At 55.3% G+C, this 17,339-nt stretch overlaps 1 protein-coding gene across 1 annotated transcript; it reads right to left on the bottom strand.

Moving 5' to 3' along the window:
* Positions 1 to 683: 683 nt before the first annotated feature.
* LOC112122515 (erythroid membrane-associated protein-like) lies at positions 684 to 11,020 on the bottom strand. The gene is made up of 3 exons (XM_026662739.1): positions 10,939 to 11,020; positions 6,864 to 6,890; positions 684 to 1,243 (listed from the first exon to the last, which is right to left on the bottom strand). The coding sequence occupies exons 1-3, from the start codon at positions 11,018 to 11,020 to the stop codon at positions 684 to 686; spliced, it is 669 nt and encodes a 222-aa protein (XP_026518524.1).
* Positions 11,021 to 17,339: the final 6,319 nt, after the last annotated feature.

The raw sequence follows: 17,339 nt of genomic DNA on the forward strand, positions 1-17,339 counted from the left end.
TTCTATCATTTTTTCACCTATTAATTTTCAAAGATGTAGTGCAGGAGGTGGGTGTATGTGTCCTGCCTTCCAGAGAGAACCAGTCAAGACAATAAAGAGAGGGGGAGACAGAGAGAGAGAGCAGCTGCACATGTGTGTAGTTGTGATGTTTATGACACATGTACATTATAACCGAATAATCTCCTCTGACAATTTAATGGTTTATTTTGTTAAGATAAATATTTTGGATTTCTTGAAATTCCACAGTTGAAATACAAATGACGTTATTTAGAGAAGTTAAACTTCAATATAGACTTGAGGGAAGAATCAAAAAATAAATGTAAATAATTCCAGTTCTAAAAATACGTTTAGATGCTTGTTTTTGAAATACCGTTGAAATGTAAATTAAAATGTTCTTGTATTTACACCTTGTTACAATAATATTTTCTAAATTAGAATAATCTTTTTTCTTTCATATTTTACGTTGAGCTTTCACAGGGGTAGAAAATTCTGACAGGGGTAAATGACCCCATCCACCCCCATCTGCTACCCCTGGGGCAGGGGATGGGGAAAGGTGAGGGCTGGGGGTTCCCAGGTGTCCGGTTTTCGACTGGAGTCCAGTTGCTGCAGTAACTGGCACCCACCACTGGGGGCGGGAAGAGCAGCAGGGCTGGGAGGGGACAGTCTGTGCCACGGGGTCACTGTCAGGGACAGAGATTCCCTCCGGCCTCAGCTGGGACCGGGCAGATTATCAGGGGAGCCGCGTTTGTACCCCCAGTGCTGTAACCAGGACTGAAATAAGGGCGGAGCGTCCCGGAGAAGGCTGCAGTGAAAGTGAAGAGATGGGACCTGTCAGTCACATTGTAAAATGAGACCTCGCCCGCCTCATAGTCCAGGAAAATCCCCACCCGGCTGGGCCTGACGCTCATGGGGAGTGGGGTTGAGGGGGAGGTGTGGGCCTCATATTCCCCATTCCACAGCCCCAGGACCCAGAGTCCATCCTCAGGTGTGTATGTGACCCACCCCTTCCTGCTCACAGATTCCCTACAAACCCCCAAGTCCCACTCAGTCTTGTCTCCCACCTCCACCTCCCAGTAACGCCTCCTGCCCGTGAACCTCTCAGTGCCCAGGACAGAGACACAATAATCAAATCTCTCAGGGTTGTTGGGCAGATCCTGGCGTGTGTCTCCGTGTCTCACACGTTTCCGATCCTCAGACAGGACGAGGTTGGGATGAGCCGTGTCTGGATCCAGAGTCACGTCCACTGGGGAGAGAGTCACAGAGTCAGGGCCGGGGACAGGGGCTGGTCACTGGGATCAAAGGGAAATTAACCTGCACCCCCCCGTTAATCACTGCGGGGGGGGGGTTGTTGCCTGAGGGGAGTCAGGGCCCGTCTGCCTGTGAGGAGACAATGAGGGGAAAGGGCAGGAGGAGCGGGGGAGGGTGGGAAGGGGTCAGTGGGGGTGGGGGAGGGGAAGGGACAAGTAGATGCTCGGAGAGGAAAGGGGAGGGGGAGGTAACAGGAGCAGAGGCGATAGAGGGAGGGGCAGAGGCGAGGGGCAGGCACAAGGGCAATGGGGGGCCAGAGGAGCAGGCACCAGGAGGGCAGAGGGGGGTGAAGGGAAGGGCAGGTTCCAGGGGGCTGCAGGGGGTGGGGGGAGGTGTGGGCTCCAGGGGAGGAGAGGGAACAGACCCCAGGGGACTGTGGGGGGTGAGGGGAGTGGGGGGTACCAGGGGGATGAAGGGGGGTGAAGGGAAGAGCAGGTTCCAGGGGGGTGAGGGGAGAGGTGGGCACAGGGGAGAAGGGGACAGACCCCAGGGGGCACATAGAAGCAAGGGAAGGCGCGGGGCAGAGGGGTGTGAGGGAATGGGGGGGAGCTCCAATGGGGCAGGGGGAATCAAGGGGAGGGACAGATGCCAGGGGATGGGGGGGATGAGGAGTGGGGCAGGTGCCAGGACCAGGGGGGGGGAGCAAATGGGCAGGCTCCAGGGGGACAGAGTGAGGCAGAAGCCTGGGGGCAGAGGGGCTGGCTATGGCAGGGACAGTGTCACCAGTAGGTGGAAGAGGGCAAGAGGAGGAGGGGCAGGTACCAGGGGGCTGCGGGGGATGAGGAGAGGAGCATGAGCCGAGGGCAGAGTGGGGTGATGGGAGGGGCGGGCCCTGGAGGGGGGCTAAGTAGGATGACAAGGGGCAGGTACCAGGGCTGTACAGCACGAGTGAGGGGTAGGATTGGTGCCAAGGGAAAGAGAGAGACAAGGAGAGGGGTGGGCACCAGGAGTCCAAAGGAGGGAGGTCAGGAGAGGGGGCAGGCACTGGGGGGACAGAGAGGGAATGTGCTTGCACCAGGGGACACGAGGGGTGAACAGAGGTGCAGGTGCTAGGGAGGCAGAGGGGGAGTAGAAGAAGGGGCTGGCACCAGGGGAAAAGGAGGGGGCAGGGGGAGACACAGGTGAGAAGGGGACAAAGAGGGGTGAGGGGTAGGTCAGGTGCCAGAGGGGTATGGTGGGCAAAGAGTGGGGGGAGCCCTGGGGGCAACAGGGCAGTGAGAGAAAGGGCAGTTATCAAGGAGGAGAGGGGCATGAAGGGTGGGTGCCAGGAGGACAGAGGCGGGAGGGAAGGGGTAGTCACCAGGAGGGATGGGGGGGATTGAGCAGAGGGGCAGATGGAAGGAGGGGAGAGAGGAGAGGGGCGGGCACCAGGGGGCAGAGTGGGGGCAAGGGAACAGATGAGCACAGGGGGGCAGAGAGAGCAGGGTGGAGAAGGGCAGGCCCTAGGGGGGTAGAGGGATGTGGAGATGTGGGCACCAGAGGGGCAGAGGGAGTGTGAGGGGAGAGGCGGGACCCAGAGGTTAGGAGAGGCTGAGGGGAGTGATGGGCATTAGTGGGGTAGAGATGGGGTGAGGGGAAGGGCAGAGACCAGGAGTCCAAAAGGGGGACGAGGGAAGGGACTTGCATCAGGCAGAGAGAGGGGGCATAGGAAAGGGCAGGCACCATGGAGTCAGATGGTGGCAATGGTAGAGATGGGCCTCAGGAGGGCAGAGGAGGAATGAACAGAGGGGCTGGCACGAAGGGATTGGCGGGATGAGAGGTCCAGGTGTCAGGGAGGCAGAGGGCAAAGGGCGGGAAAGGGGAAGAACTAAGTGGAAGGTTGCGGGTGTGTGTGTGTGTGTGCGAGGGAAGGGGCAGGCCCCAGGGCGTGGGAGGATGAGGGAAGCGGCTTGTGCTAAGGGTAAAGATAGGGGCCAGTGTGGGAGAAGGAAGGGGCAAGCACCGGATGGCAAAGTGGGGAAGAGACAAATGAGTTGGGGACAGTGGTGGGGCGTGGGATGGGGAAGGCACCAGGGGCAAATGGGCAGGGGGTGAGGGAAGGTGCGGTCGTCAGTGGGTGGGAGGGCATGGGAAGGGGTGGATGCCAGGGGGATAGAGGGATACAAAGGGAGGTGTGACAGCTGGGGGGCACAGGAGGGAGAGCAGAGGGGCAGGCAACAATGGGGCAGGGGGAGGGGCAAGTGCCAGGGGGACAGTGGTGTGGCATGGAATGGGGCAAGCAACAGCACCAACAAGGGGAAAGAGGAGGGGCAGGTATTGGGGGTAGAGGAGGGGCAGGGGAAGTGGTGGGCACCAGAAGGGCAGGGGAAGGGGCAGGTTCCGGGAGACCGAAGGGGGAAAAGGGAGGGGCAGACAAAAGGAAGGAAGGGGGTGGGGGAGGAGTGTGTGCCAGGAGAGTGGGGGTGAATGGAGGGGTGGGCACAAGAAAGACAGGGGGTGGGGCAAGTCATGGGTGATTGGGGAAGAGGGGCGTGAGGAAAGCGGGGTCAGTGGGGCAGAAGGGGTAGGCACCAGGGAGGAGAGAAGTGAGGGGAGGGGTAGGTGTCAGGGGCCACGGGGAGTGAGGGAAGGGGTTGGCACAAGGTGGGTGCGGGGGGGTAAGGGAAAGGGCAGGTGCCAGGGGAATTGAGGGGGTTGAGCAGAAGGGCAGGCACAGGGAGGCCAGAGGAGGGAGGGACAGGCACCAGGGGGCAGAGTGGGGGGGCAATGGGAGGGGTGGGCACCAGGGGGCAGAGAGGGGCGAGGAGAGAGGCAGGGCAGTTGGGTAGAGGGAGGTGTTAGGAGAGGGAATCGAGGAGGGGCAGGAGCCAGAATGTCAGAGGAGGGGTGGGCACAGGGGGGTGAGGGAAGGGGCGGGTGCCAGGGGTCAGACAGGGCTGAGGGGAGGAGAATGGCAGGAATCAGGATAGCAGAGGAGGGTGAGGGGTGGGGTGGCACCAGGGGAGAAGATGGGCAGCAGAGGGCGAAAGGGGAGAGGTGGATGCCAGGTGGTAGAAGGGGGGTGAAGTGATGGGTGGGCTCCAGGATGCAGAGGCTGTTTGGGGATGAGGGGCAGGTGCCAGAGGGCAAGGGGCAAAGGGGGAATCCAGTGGGGCAGAGGTGGGTGGAGGGCAGGGGTATGAGTCAGGGAGGCAAAGCGGGGGCAGAGGTGCCTAGGGGAGCAGAAAGGGGGTGAGAAGAAGGGGAGGTGCGAAGGGGAGAAGTGAGGATAGAGGCAGGGGCCAGGTGGGCACAGGATTGAGGAAAGGGTACGGGAGGGGCAGGAGCCAGAGAGGGGTGAGGAAGAGACAGGCCCCAGGGAGTCTCTGTTGCTTTCGGGCCATGTGTGGTTGGTTTGTCGCTAAGATCAGGTCTGTGCCGTCCCTACACACACTGGTCGGGCAGCCCTGCCCAAGGGAGTGAAGCTGGGACTCTTCCACCTTGCAGGCAGACAACCCCCTCCCCTCCCCTCTCCCGGCCCAGCCCCTCCCCCAGGGCACGGGCAGTGTGTCTGGGCTGGGCTCACTAGGAGGGGGCAGTGCAGTGGGGGATTCCGGGGCGGGGTAAATGAGAAATTATTTGACTGTTGCTCTTGAGTCCGGGACAATCGGGAAGGACAACCCTCCATCTGAGTTAAGCTCCACCGGGTGCTGCGCAGCACGTCTGCACTAGGGGCTTGCACCAGGGCAGCTTTATCACTGAATGAAAACCCTGGCAGGCACGACCTGAGACACTGCTGTGCCAGGGGCCGTAACCCCTCTCCTCACTGGGGTTATGGATCAATTACAGGGTCACTGGAGCAGGGGAGCTGGACTCTGGTGTGGAGGAAAAAGTTTGCTAGGGCCTAAACTTTAGTTTGCTGATAATGCTGATAAGAAAGTATGTATTTCATAATTGTGGTTTTATGCTATATAAGCTGTGTAAAATTCTGTAATCAGGGGGATTGCTAGTTCATTAGTACCCCCCATGCATGCATGAAAATAAAAAGGCCTCAGGCGATTCTGATCCAAACACAACGCGTGGTCATTTTTTCCACAACACTGGGATCCCAGGTGGGGGCCTGACCCCCTGGGCTGCAGAGTCATTCTCACTCCCACGCTCTGGCCCAGTGCCCATGGCAGTGTTTAGACACAGGGGAATGCCATCAGCAGGAGAGATTGTGGGAGCCCCACATCAGACACCCGGAGCCCAGCAGTTCCAGCCCTTATCTGAGGTGGGGAGACCCTCTGAGTTGGGGAGACCCACATTCCAATTCCTGCCCCACATCACACGGGGATGACTGAACCTGGGGCTCCCAGCTGAGGGCCCAACCACTGGGCTAAAGGCTAAAAGGGAAGTGCTGTGCATCAACTATGTCCCATAGTATCCTCCTGTGATGGATTAGGGCTAGATCTGTACAATTTATGAATTCTGCTTGATATTGTGAAGCTGAGTATTATGAATGTTATGAATGTCTCTCTACAAGTAGAACCAGTACTGCTGACAGGCCCTGGAACACATATGCACTCAACAGATGCATTAAGAAGGTGCTTAGGACTTAACGACCCTATTCAGGTGTAAACATCTGGGATAATGAGTGAGCTGCATCCTTAGAAAACCAGTTTAACTGACTCTAGGAGGGAGGGGGAGGGAAGGTAGGAGCATTGGAAAACTGTACCAGGAGGAGAACAAATAGGAGTCATAGAGGAAGAGAAAGCACTGGGCAGGAAAGAGCAAGGTTACAGAAGCTAGGTAAGGGGGCTCCAGCGAGAGAGGTCACTCAGCACCAGGGTTTGAATTGTGCCGGAACACTCCGGAACACCATTCTAGCACGTTTTTGAGGAGCTGGAATGGCATTTGGGTACTGCCAGTATCACTTAGCGGTGGAACTGGAAACATGTTCCAGTCCTTTTTTTTTTTTTAAAAAAGGATGGAAGTGCATTTTTTTTCTTTGCTGCTTCACAGCGGGTGGTGCCTTCTTTTATGTGTTTGCTCCCCCTGCTCCTAGAACCTGGCTATGCCACTGGTGGGCACAGTTTGTTTTACTTGTGTCAGTGAGTTTCACAATCTGGTTATAAAAACATCTGCCTCTGCACTGGAGACAGGGCCTTCCTCACCCCACATCCATAGAGACACTGAACAGATCTTATCCCTTCAGAGTATTGTAGAAGGAAATTGCAGGTTAAAGACCTGTATGAGCATGAAAACCCTGCTGTTGGGAGGGGAGATTTGAGCAGTTTAACACCTATTAAGGTGAGCTGAGATAATGTGTATCAGGCACAACCCAGATACCATACTGGGAAGGTGAAGCCGAGGGGAAATGGTCTCTCATTATTCAGCACTTTTCCAAAGCAAAGGAGCAGAGAGCGCTCAGGGGCTGGCGGGGTTTTGACAGATCACATTTCAGCAGAGTTTACAGCACAGTTAGCCCGACAATATGCAGGTTTCTCCCAACCTGAAATCAAGCAAATAGAGAGCGATGAGAACTGCCCTGAACACAGACTTTCTGAATAAAAAACAATCTCTAACAACGTTTATGATAAGAGAAACATATATTTCTGTAGGATAACTATTAATAAAAATGCAAATTTATTTACCTGCATTTAGTAGGGTTCTTCTCCACTCTGAAACCAAACCGAGACAGAGAGATGAGACCTCCCCTGCACACAGACACTCCGAATACGAGACAATTTTGTAGCAAGGTTTATATTAGGAATAAAAGACAACTTACTGAGTTCACCCTGCAGTTTCTCTAAAAGTAAAGCAAAGAGAAATGAGTAAACATATGATAAAAGAAAAAGGAGGCTATTCAATAAGATCCCACACCACACAAACCAAACTGACTCTCAGTTCATAGTGAGCGCTCTGAATACCTGCCCTGGGAGTCTACGAAACTTGTTGTAAAGTTTGAGATTCCCCCTCCCCTCCCCATTGCAATGAACAAAGGGACCTTTCTCTGCAGGATGCGCTGCTGCAAGTGAATAACAGGAGAGATGTGTTACAAGGTAGAAGACTTATCTTCAATTATTGCAAACTCATAGGAGTTGGGGCCCGGTCCGCAGCCGCTGGCCAGTCCGAAATCGGGGGCCGGCCCGGAGTCAGGGGCCGGTCCGGAGCCGACCCGGAGTCGGGGCCGCTGGCCGGGCCAAAGTCGGGAGCCGGCCCGGAACCGTGGGCCAGCCCGGAGTCAGGGCCGGGGGCTGCAGCCGAGGGCCGGCCCAGAGCTGCTGGCCGGCCCGAAGGCGGGGGCCGACCCAGAGCCGGGGCCGGGGGCTGGCCCGGAGCCGCACCGCCCGGCCGGAGTCAGGGCCGGGGCCGCCCAGAGCCGCGCCTGGAGCCCTCCTCGTGCCCCCCACCCCAGCTCACCTGTAGGAAGCTGCTACTTCCTTCTCAGCCCTCCCAGGCTTCCCGTGGGAAGCTGATTCGTGGGAAGCCGGGAGGGGGAGCCTTCAGGGGAGGAGGCAGAGGCGGAGCCGGAGCCAGGTGAGCAGAGGCAGGGGGCAGGGCAAGGAGCTGCTGGAGCTTTTGTTAAATTTAAAAGCCCTTTTAGAACCGGTTGTCCCGGTTCTAAAAGGGCTTCCAAATTTAACAACCGGTTCCCGCGAACTGGTGCGAACCGGTTCCAGCTCACCACTGGGGAGGCCCCACACTGAACTCTATGGCATTTCTGTCTGTCTGTAATGGGATAACATTTGAAAACCACGTCCCATCAGCTCCAGCGTTTCAGGGCGTGCTCTAGGCATCAGTGGGCAGAAACCTCCTGATGTTGGTGAAAACCGGAGAACTGTAAAAGCCTGATTTCCACTAAACTCACCATTTGATCCCTCAGGACACAGGGTGAGGCAGTGACCTCAGGGTTAGGGTTTAAGCTGTGGGTGAGGTTAGAGTTAGGGTCAGCAGGCCCCTCACCCCACTCCAGTCACCCCTCCCCAGCTGGGCTTCTTGCCCAGTGTCAGCCGGACACCCAGCTGGTCTCCTCACCCCCGTATTCCAGCCAGGCCGTCCTCATCTGCGCTCTGGTCTGAACTCTATTGATTTGGGTGACAATGAGAAAAGCCTGATTTTAGTGGAAATTAGTTTTTCCAGTTTTCTGCTTTTCACCAACCTCGATAAGGTTATGGCAGAGTGGGGAGAAGAGGGACCCAGTTGAAGGGGGATGGAGAGGGGGAGGAGCCCAGCCGGGATAACTACTGGGCCTATGTAATCAACAAAATGTGCTACCCTCTTGTTAAAGATTTGCCACATAATTATGCTCCGGGACCTAAACTCTCAGGGTGAGATTCTGTGCTCAGAACCTGCAGCCCAGGAGCATGTGAGGGCTCAGGCAAGTTTAAGCCCTGCCCCGTATCCTCCTGATCTTGGGTGCTCTGGATGCCAAATCAACTCCCGCAGTAATGCAGGGCTTGTCTGCATGGGAAGGTTACACCAGTACAAGGTAAGGTGGCAATTTAAACCGCTCTTGTTACACCGGTATAACGCTCCATGTCACACACACATTCCATAAGAAGAGTGAGTTTTTCTGGCTTAGTTTATGTAATATCTGAAGCTGCTCCCGGCTGGCAGGGGAGCACAGCAAACTCGCAGAGGCGAGACATCAGGAGCTGCTGCTCTCCTGCCCTCCCCTTACGCAGCCCAGGCGGGGAAAGTGACCTGGGATGCAGGGAACCCTGACATCGCTCCTCGATCCCCCCCACACACACACAGCCCCTAGGGGTGCGCAGAGGAGCAGTGTTCAAGGGTGGGAGGGAGCAGCAATGCCAGATGCTCCGTGCATTCAGGTCACTTTTCCCACATGCGCGCAGGAAGAGGGTGCAGGGGTTAGGGACACAGGACGGAGGCAGGGGTTAGGAGCGCAGGAGGTGTGGAGTGAAGGGATTAGGGACATGGGGGGCTGGGGTTGGAGTGGAGGGGGCACAGTGCAGGGGTTGGAGTGAAGGGGGAGCCCGTGGGGGCCAGGATCACTGGGGGGCACCCACAGGGAACAGGGAAATGGGGGGAGCAGTGTGCCCACGGGGGCCAGGGGCACCAAAATACAAGTCCACCCAGGGCACCATTTTCCTTAAGGCCCAGCCCTTGCACTGTGGTCCCGCCCTGACGCACCCCTCTTGTTCCCAGTCCCATCTCACATATGTCCCCTACAATAGGGCTTGTGAGGGGGTCCTCAAAGGGCAGCCTGCAGCTGTTTTATGCCCTGCCTGCAGTGGAGGAATCTGCCCCCAGCTGGATCCAGGTTTTCAGGAGCCCTGTTACGCTGCTCTGGTCCTTTTACTGAACATAACACGGTTGAGAGGGGGGTGAAAAATCTCATCCTCCATATATTAAAATGTGTCCAGCCTTTCTGGGTATAAAGGTGACATTGATCAAGTGACCTGGGTGTAAGCAGTGCTCCAGCCCAGTGAGATCTGCCTGAGTCTGCAGGCAGCGCTGTTTGCTGCTCACACTCAGCACAGTGGGGTTGGGAGGCTGACACTAAAGCCTGATCCATGACAATTTAATTGTCACCATTTGCAGTTATCTCACTGCTGATCATTTTAACAGAAACATCCAGCTTGTGTGCTTCTCCCTCACAGCTGGATAAGGACAGGTACTAGGGAGTGCGGCAGTGGGGCAATGGCAGAGGGCAGTGGGGCAGCTACCTGTCATCAAAGGTTGCCGGGGTGAGGAACAGTGAATACAGGCCCCTCCCTCCTCTATCCAAATACAGTTTGACCTCTGTGCCTGCTAAAACGGGGAGGGGAGAGAGGAGATACATTCTCCCTCCATTCCCTCAAGTATGAAATGCCTCCTGGTCCTGGATACCAGAACACACACACACACACAGAGCACATGGTCACTGAGGGTGAAATCCCACCCCTTCCCTTTTTACATGGCTGTGGAAGGGGGGATCCCATGTGAGGGAGTCTGTTAAATACTGGACAAGTCTCAGTCCCCAGCAATGACTCTGGCCTGGCCGGGCTAGGGTGACTCAGGCCTGGGCTCAGGGTGCTGTGTCTGTAATTTCCAAGGGGTTTTAGGACAATTGGCCCCTTCCCCTTCAGAGCCCGTCTGTGTCAGCGCGAGCAGCCCTGAGCTCACTGCTTGGGCTCTGGTGCTGATACGAAGACATTCCCCATCACCCGTTCAAACACCAGCACGTTATTTGTAATTGTTCCATCCCACGTGAGTTTTGCACTTTCTCCAGCTCACACATTTACTCTCCCTCTCCCCTCCCTCCCCATTGGAATCATCTCTGTGCAAATACCTTCCCCCCCAACGCCTGCTGAAGGGAGGGGCTCTGCCAGGGGTGAAAGTAACATAGAAGACTTACTGGTATGGGGGCCCATCTCGGGTCCCCCGGAAGGGGCAGGGCCTCGGGTGGAAGGGGCGGGGCTGGGGGCTCAGCCTCTCCCCGCCATCCCATACGCGCTCCCTGGCCCGCACCACACGGGGCTCCGGCGGTGATTTAAAAGGGCCTAGGGCTCTGGCCACAGTAGCGGCGGCAGCAGCCGGGAGCCCCAGGCCCTTTTAAATCACCAGGCCCTGGGGCAGTTGCCCCTTTTACCCCCATTCCCCCCTGTCGGCAGCCCTGCCGGTAGGGTCCGGCAGGACCGCCAATGGGGGGGACAAAAGGGGCAGCAATGTTAAAGCACTGCCGCGACAGCACTTTAACGTTGGCTGCATACGGGCCGGTACCAGTGGCCACTTCTTCCCGGTACGCCGTACCAGCCCGTACCAGCCTACTTTCACCCATGGGGTTTGCTGATTTCTCACCCATCCCCGCTCCCCATTGCTCTGTAGTGTCGCTGCTGGAGGCCCTGCAGCCCACGCAGCTCCGTATCCGCAGCCTGAGCCAGCATTGCCCATGGGCCCTCCAGGCACAGCCGGGTCCCCAGGGGTGAGGGAGGGAATCCCCAGCTGTGACGATCTTTACATTGAGTCCCAGCCTTCCTTTGGCTTCATTCCAAATGTCTCCCCTGCCCGGCACTCTCTAGTTTACTGACCTGCCACATTTTTGGGAAACATTCTCATATAACCCTTAACCCACCCCATTGGCCCCAGACACTGACCTTTCTTGCTCTCCAGTTCAGATCGCAGCGTCTCTAGGGGGAGAAAAGGGGGAGAGTTGTTTACTTGTTTACTGACATCTAGTTTGATGACATCCTCATCATGTGGACCCATGGGAAGGAGGCCCTTGAGGAATTCCACCAGGATTTCAAAAATTTCCACCCCACCATCAACCTCAGCCTTGATCAGTCCACACAAGAGATCCACTTCCTAGACACTACAGTGCAAATAAGCGATGGTCACATAAACACCACCCTATACCGGAAACCTACTGACCGCTATACTTACCTACATGCCTCCATCTTTCATCCAGACCACATCACACGATCCATTGTCTACAGCCAAGCTCTAAGATACAACTACATTTGCTCCAATCCCTCAGACAAAGACAAACACCTACAGGATCTCTATCAAGCATTCTTAAAACTACAATACCCACCTGGTGAAGTGAAGAAACAGATTGACAGAGCCAGAAGGGTACCCAGAAGTCACCTACTACAGGACAGGCCCAACAAAGAAAGTAACAGAACGCCACTAGCCGTCACCTACAGCCCCCAACTAAAATCTCTCCAGCGCATCATCAAGGATCTACAGCCTATCCTGAAGGACGATCCCTCACTCTTACATATCTTGGGAGACAGACCAGTCCTCGCTTATAGACAGCCCCCCAACCTGAAGCAAATACTCACCAGCAACCACACACCACACAACAAAAACACTAACCCAGGAACCTATCCTTGCAACAACGCCTGTTGCCATCTCTGTCCACATATCTATTCAAGGGACACCATCATAGGACCTAATCACATCAGCCACGCCATCAGAGGCTCGTTCAACTGCACATCTACCAATGTGATATATGCCATCATGTGCCAGCAATGCCCCTCTGCCATGTACATTGGCCAACCAGTTTTGCACTCACCTTATAGTAGCTCCATGTAGGTTGCATTTTCCTAGTTTGTTTATGAGTCAAGATATACCACGTCTACCACTTCCCCCCATCCACAAGGCTTGTTACCCTATCAAAGAAAGCTATCAAGTTGATTTGACACAATTTGTTCTTGACAAATTCATGCTGACTGTTTCTTATCACTTTATTATCTTCTAGATGTTTGCAAATTGATAGCTTAATTATTTGCTCCATTATCTTTCCGGGTACAGAAGTTAGGCTGACTGGTCTGTAATTCCCCGGGTTGTCCTTATTTCACTTTTTATAGGCCTTGTTTACACTGGCAAGTTTCTGCGCAGTAAAGCAGCTTTCTGCGGTGTAACTCCCGAGGTGTAGACACTGCCAAGCCACTGTGTGCGCAGAAACTCCTCAGTTGCAGCGTTGCAAAAAAACCACCTCGATGAGAGTCGTCAGCCTTAAAGCGCAGAGACTCCAGCACTGTATTGGCAGTGTAAACACATTACAGCACAGAAAGCAATCAATTGTGGTGCAGAGAGCTGGGGAGGGAGGCGGGGGATGATGTCTGGGTTTCCCCCTCCCCCGCCACAGGACTGGTTGCTTGCTGCCACTGTCTGAACTTACAAGACAGCATGCTGACCAGGGCCGGCTCTAGGTTTTTTGCTGTCCCAAGCAAAAAAAATTTTGGCTGCCTCCCACCCCAGCCCTGGGCTCTCCCCCAACTGCACCCTCCTGCCGCCCCAGCCCTGGGTCACTGGTAACTCACTCCCAGGGCGGGTCATTCAGCAGGAATTTTGGATGTGCACAGAACACAGACAAGATTGGTTCCCATATGGTTACAGAGCTGCAGTAAAGTGGAACAATTTTCAGCTTGTGTGATTGGAGGATATCTAGATGCATATTATAAGACTGCCCTACATAAATGAGGAAAAGTTGAGGTGCCTTTAATATTCTTTTGTTCCATTCTTTGTTTCTATGGGGAATTTGCCAATGCAATATCAAGGTCTTCCTTTTAAACAAATAAAACTAAAACTAAAACTAAAAAAAAAAGCAATGCCTGTTGAAAATAGCAATTCCAGTCCTAATAACCACTGGGAAGCATTTCTTGCTCAATTTATTCTACTTTTTCTACAGCAAGTTACAGTGGATCAGTATATTTGATTTGGGAGAAATGAAGTAACAGCTGCCCAAATTGAGCTTGAGCACTCCTGAATTTTGAGGGTGTTCAAATCTGGAAAAGAAAAGTCAATTTCTGCTTCCATGGCTCAGAAGTGGAAATCCTCCTACGTGCCTGGTACTGTATCTAAAACTGCCCAGTCTAGTAGATTTCAAAGTAGCAGCCATGTTAGTCTGTATCCGCAAAAAGAACAGGAGTACTTGTGGCACCTTTGGGTACGTCTATACTTACTTCCTGGTCCGGATGTAAGCGATCGATCTTCTGGGATCGATTTATCGCGTCTTGTCTAGAAACGATAAATCGATCCCGGATCGATCCCGGAAGTGCTTGCCGTCGACGCCGGTACTCCAGCTCGGCGAGAGGAGTACGCGGCATTGACGGGGGAGCCTGCCTGCAGCGTCTGGACCCGCGGTAAGTTCGGACTAAGGTACTTCGAATTCAGCTACGTTATTAACGTAGCTGAATTTGCGTACCTTAGTCCGAAGTGGGGGGTTAGTGTGGACCAGGCCTTAGAGACTAACACATTTATTTCAGCATAAGCTTTCCTGGGCTACAGCCCACTTCTTCGGATGCATAGAATGGAACACACAGACAGAAGATATTTATACATACAGAGAACATGAAAAGGTGGAAGTACGCATACCAACTGTAAGAGGCCAATCAATTGAGATGAGCTATCAGCAGCAGAGGAAAAAAACCCTTTGAAGTGATAATCGAGATGACCCATAGAAGGTGTGAGGAGAACTTAACATGGGGAAAAAAATTCAATTAGTGTAATGACCCAACCATTCCCAGTCTCTGTTTAAACCTAAGTTAATTGTATCTAATTTGCATATTAATTCGAGTTCAGCAGTCTCTCTCTGGAGTCTGGTTTTGAAGTTTTTTTGTTGCAAGATTGTCACCTTCAAGTCTGTCACTGAGTGATTAGAGAGGTTGAAGTGTTCACCCACTGGTCTTTGAATGTTATGATTCCTGATGTCAGATTTGTGTCCATTTATTCTTTTGCGTAGAGACTGTATGGTTTGGCCAATGTACATGGCAGAGGGGCATTGCTGGCACAGTGTAGATCTGGCTTATGTGTTTCTTTTTGTGAGATTACATTATAAGTGCAATGTACTGAGACATGCGTCTGACGAAGTGGGCATTCACCCACGAAAGCTTATGCTCCAATACATCTGTTAGTCTTAAAGGTGCCACAGGACTCTCTGTTGCTTTTTACAGATCCGGACTAACACGGCTACCCCTCTGATCCTCAAAAGCAAATACTTTCTAAAACTAAAACAAAATGTAGCCTCTTCTTTTGCAATGTTCTTCAGGAGGCAGCAAACACTTTTCATTGTTGTTCAGTGGGGGATGGGGCTGCCCCTTGCCCAGCCTGGGGAAGGAGTGGTGACTGCGGGGGGAGAGGGGACAGGGTGTCACGACACTCACCAAAGCCCCAGCTGCTCAGGTCCAGGAAGCCGCCTCACCTCCCTTGTGGTGGGTTCCGGAGGTGGGGGGTTTCCGTCATGTGTGCGCCTCCTCCCCTGCCGCTGCCCCTCACCGTAGCCTCACAGGGTGGGGGCAGTAGCGTAGCTAGCAGGGTGCAGGGGAAGCAGCCGCTTCCCCTCACCCCTTTCCCAAAAGCGGCGCCTGCTGGGCCGGTGGCAGCACTGCCGGAGGAGCCATGGGGGGGACGGCAGGCGCGGCCAGAGGAGAGAGGGGGCTGGCTCCTCAGCCATCGCGCCCCACGCGACCCCAACATCGCTGCAGGCGCAGCCACCTCCTGCGGCGGCTCAGGGCTCGGCGGCCAACCGCTCCCCGCCCGGAACCGGAGCCGGGATCGGCCCGCGGTACGGGGCCAGGATCGGCTGGGGACAGGCAGTGGCACAGGACGGCCGGGCCAGCGCTGGGGGCAGCACGGCTGGAGGAGCGATGGGGGGGGGGGCAGCAGGCGCGGCCGGAGGAGCGAGGGGGGGAGCGGCAGGCGCGGCCGGAGGAGAGAGAGGGCTGGCTACTCAGCCATCGCGCCCCACGTGGCCCCAACATCGCCGCAGGCGCAGCCACCTCCTGCGGCGGCTCTGGGCTCGGAGGCCAAGCGCTCCCCGCCCGGAGCCGGGGCCGGGATACGCCCGCGGCGCGGGACCGGGATCGGCCGGGGACAGGCGGCGGCGCAGGACAGAACGTAAGCGGCGGGGATCCGGTGCCTTGCACTGGGGGGTCCCCTCCGGGTGAGGGGCTCCCCGGGGCCGGGCCCGCAGGGCAGGGGTGCAGGCCACGCTGTCTGGACGGGGGGCCCTGGCGCGGCGCAGGAGCCTGGAGCCCCAGGCAGGGGGGACGGGACCCCGCGGGTGGGGCCGGGCGGCGCAGCCTGGCAGGGGACACCTGCCGAGCGGGCTGGGCAGGAGAAACTCTCCTGTGACCGCGGGGGGACGGGGGTATCTGCACCCCCGGGAAGCCCGCAGGAGTCCTGAGACAGGCCCCGGGGTTAATCTGGGGGGGAAATGGGAGGAGCCAAAGGGGGGCATGGCCAGAGGAGGAGTCAAGGGGGAGCGCCTTTTTTCTGTTTGCTCCCCCTACACTTAGACCCTGGCTACGCCACTGGGTGGGGGATGGGGCTGCCCCTTGCCAAGCCTGGGGCAGGAGTGGTGACTGCGAGCGGAGGGCAGGGTGTCATGAGTCCGACACCGACCCAAGCCCCAGCTGCTCAGGTCCAGAGTCCAGGAAGCCCCCTCGGAGTCGGAGGCCTGGTCTACACTACGAGTTTAGGTCAACTTTAGCAGCGTTAAATCGAATTAAGCCTGGACACTTTCACACGATGAAGCCCTTTCTTTCGACTTAAAGGGCCCTTTAAACCGGTTTCTTTAATCCACCTCCGACGAGGGGATTAGCAATAAAATCGGCCTTAGGGGGTCGGAATTGGGGTAGTGTGGACGGAATTCGACGTTATTGGCCTCCGGGAGCTATCCCACAGTTCTTCATTGTGACCGCTCTGGACAGCACTCTCAACTCAGATGCACTGGCCAGGTAGACAGGAAAAGCCCCAGGAACTTTTGAATTTCATTTCCTGTTTGGCCAGAGTGGCGAGCTGATCAGCACAGGTGATGACGCAGAGCTCATCAGCACAGGTAACCGTGATGGAGTCCCAGGATCGCAAAAGAGCTCCAGCATGGACAGAACGGGAGGTACGGGATCTGCTCGCCATATGGGGAGATGAATCAGTGCTGGCCGAACTTCGAAGCAGTAAACGAAATGGCAAAGTATTAGAAAAGGTCTCCAAGGCCATGAAGGACAGAGGCCATAACAGGGACGCACAGCAATGCCGCGTGAAAATTAAGGAGCTAAGGCAAGCCTACCACAAAGCCAGAGAAGCAAATGGAAGGTCCGGGGCTGAGCCGCAAACATGCCGCTTCTACGCGGAGCTGCATGCCATTCTAGGGGGTGCAGCCACCACTACCCCAACCGTGTGCTATGAGTCCCTCACTGGAGAAACACACAGGGAAGCGGGTTCTGGGTACGAGGAAGATGAGGATGAAGATAATGTAAATAGCTCACAGCACCAAGGAAGCGGAGAAACCAGTTTCCCCAACAGGATATGTTTATCACCCTGGACCTGGAACCAGTAACCCCCGAACTCACCCAAGACCCTGTGGGCACACAGGGGACCTCTGGTGAGTGTACCTTTCTAAATATTACACATGGTTTAAAAGCAAGCGTGTTTAATGATTAATGATTAATTTGCACTGGCAATCGCGGCCAGTACAGCTACTGGAAAAGTCTGTTAACGTGTATGGGGATGGAGCGGAAATCCTCCAGGGACATCTCCAGAAAGCTCTCCTTCATGTACTCCCAAAGCCTTTGCAAAAGGTTTCTGGGGAGGGCTGCCTTATCCCGTCCGCCATGGTAGGACACTTTACCACGCCAGGCCAGTAGCACGTACTCTGGAATCATTGCATAACAAAGCAT

The sequence above is a fragment of the Terrapene carolina genome, unplaced genomic scaffold (genome assembly GCF_002925995.2).
Source record: "Terrapene carolina triunguis isolate 2854851 unplaced genomic scaffold, T_m_triunguis-2.0 Scaffold29987, whole genome shotgun sequence".
Taxonomy (NCBI): domain Eukaryota; kingdom Metazoa; phylum Chordata; order Testudines; family Emydidae; genus Terrapene; species Terrapene triunguis.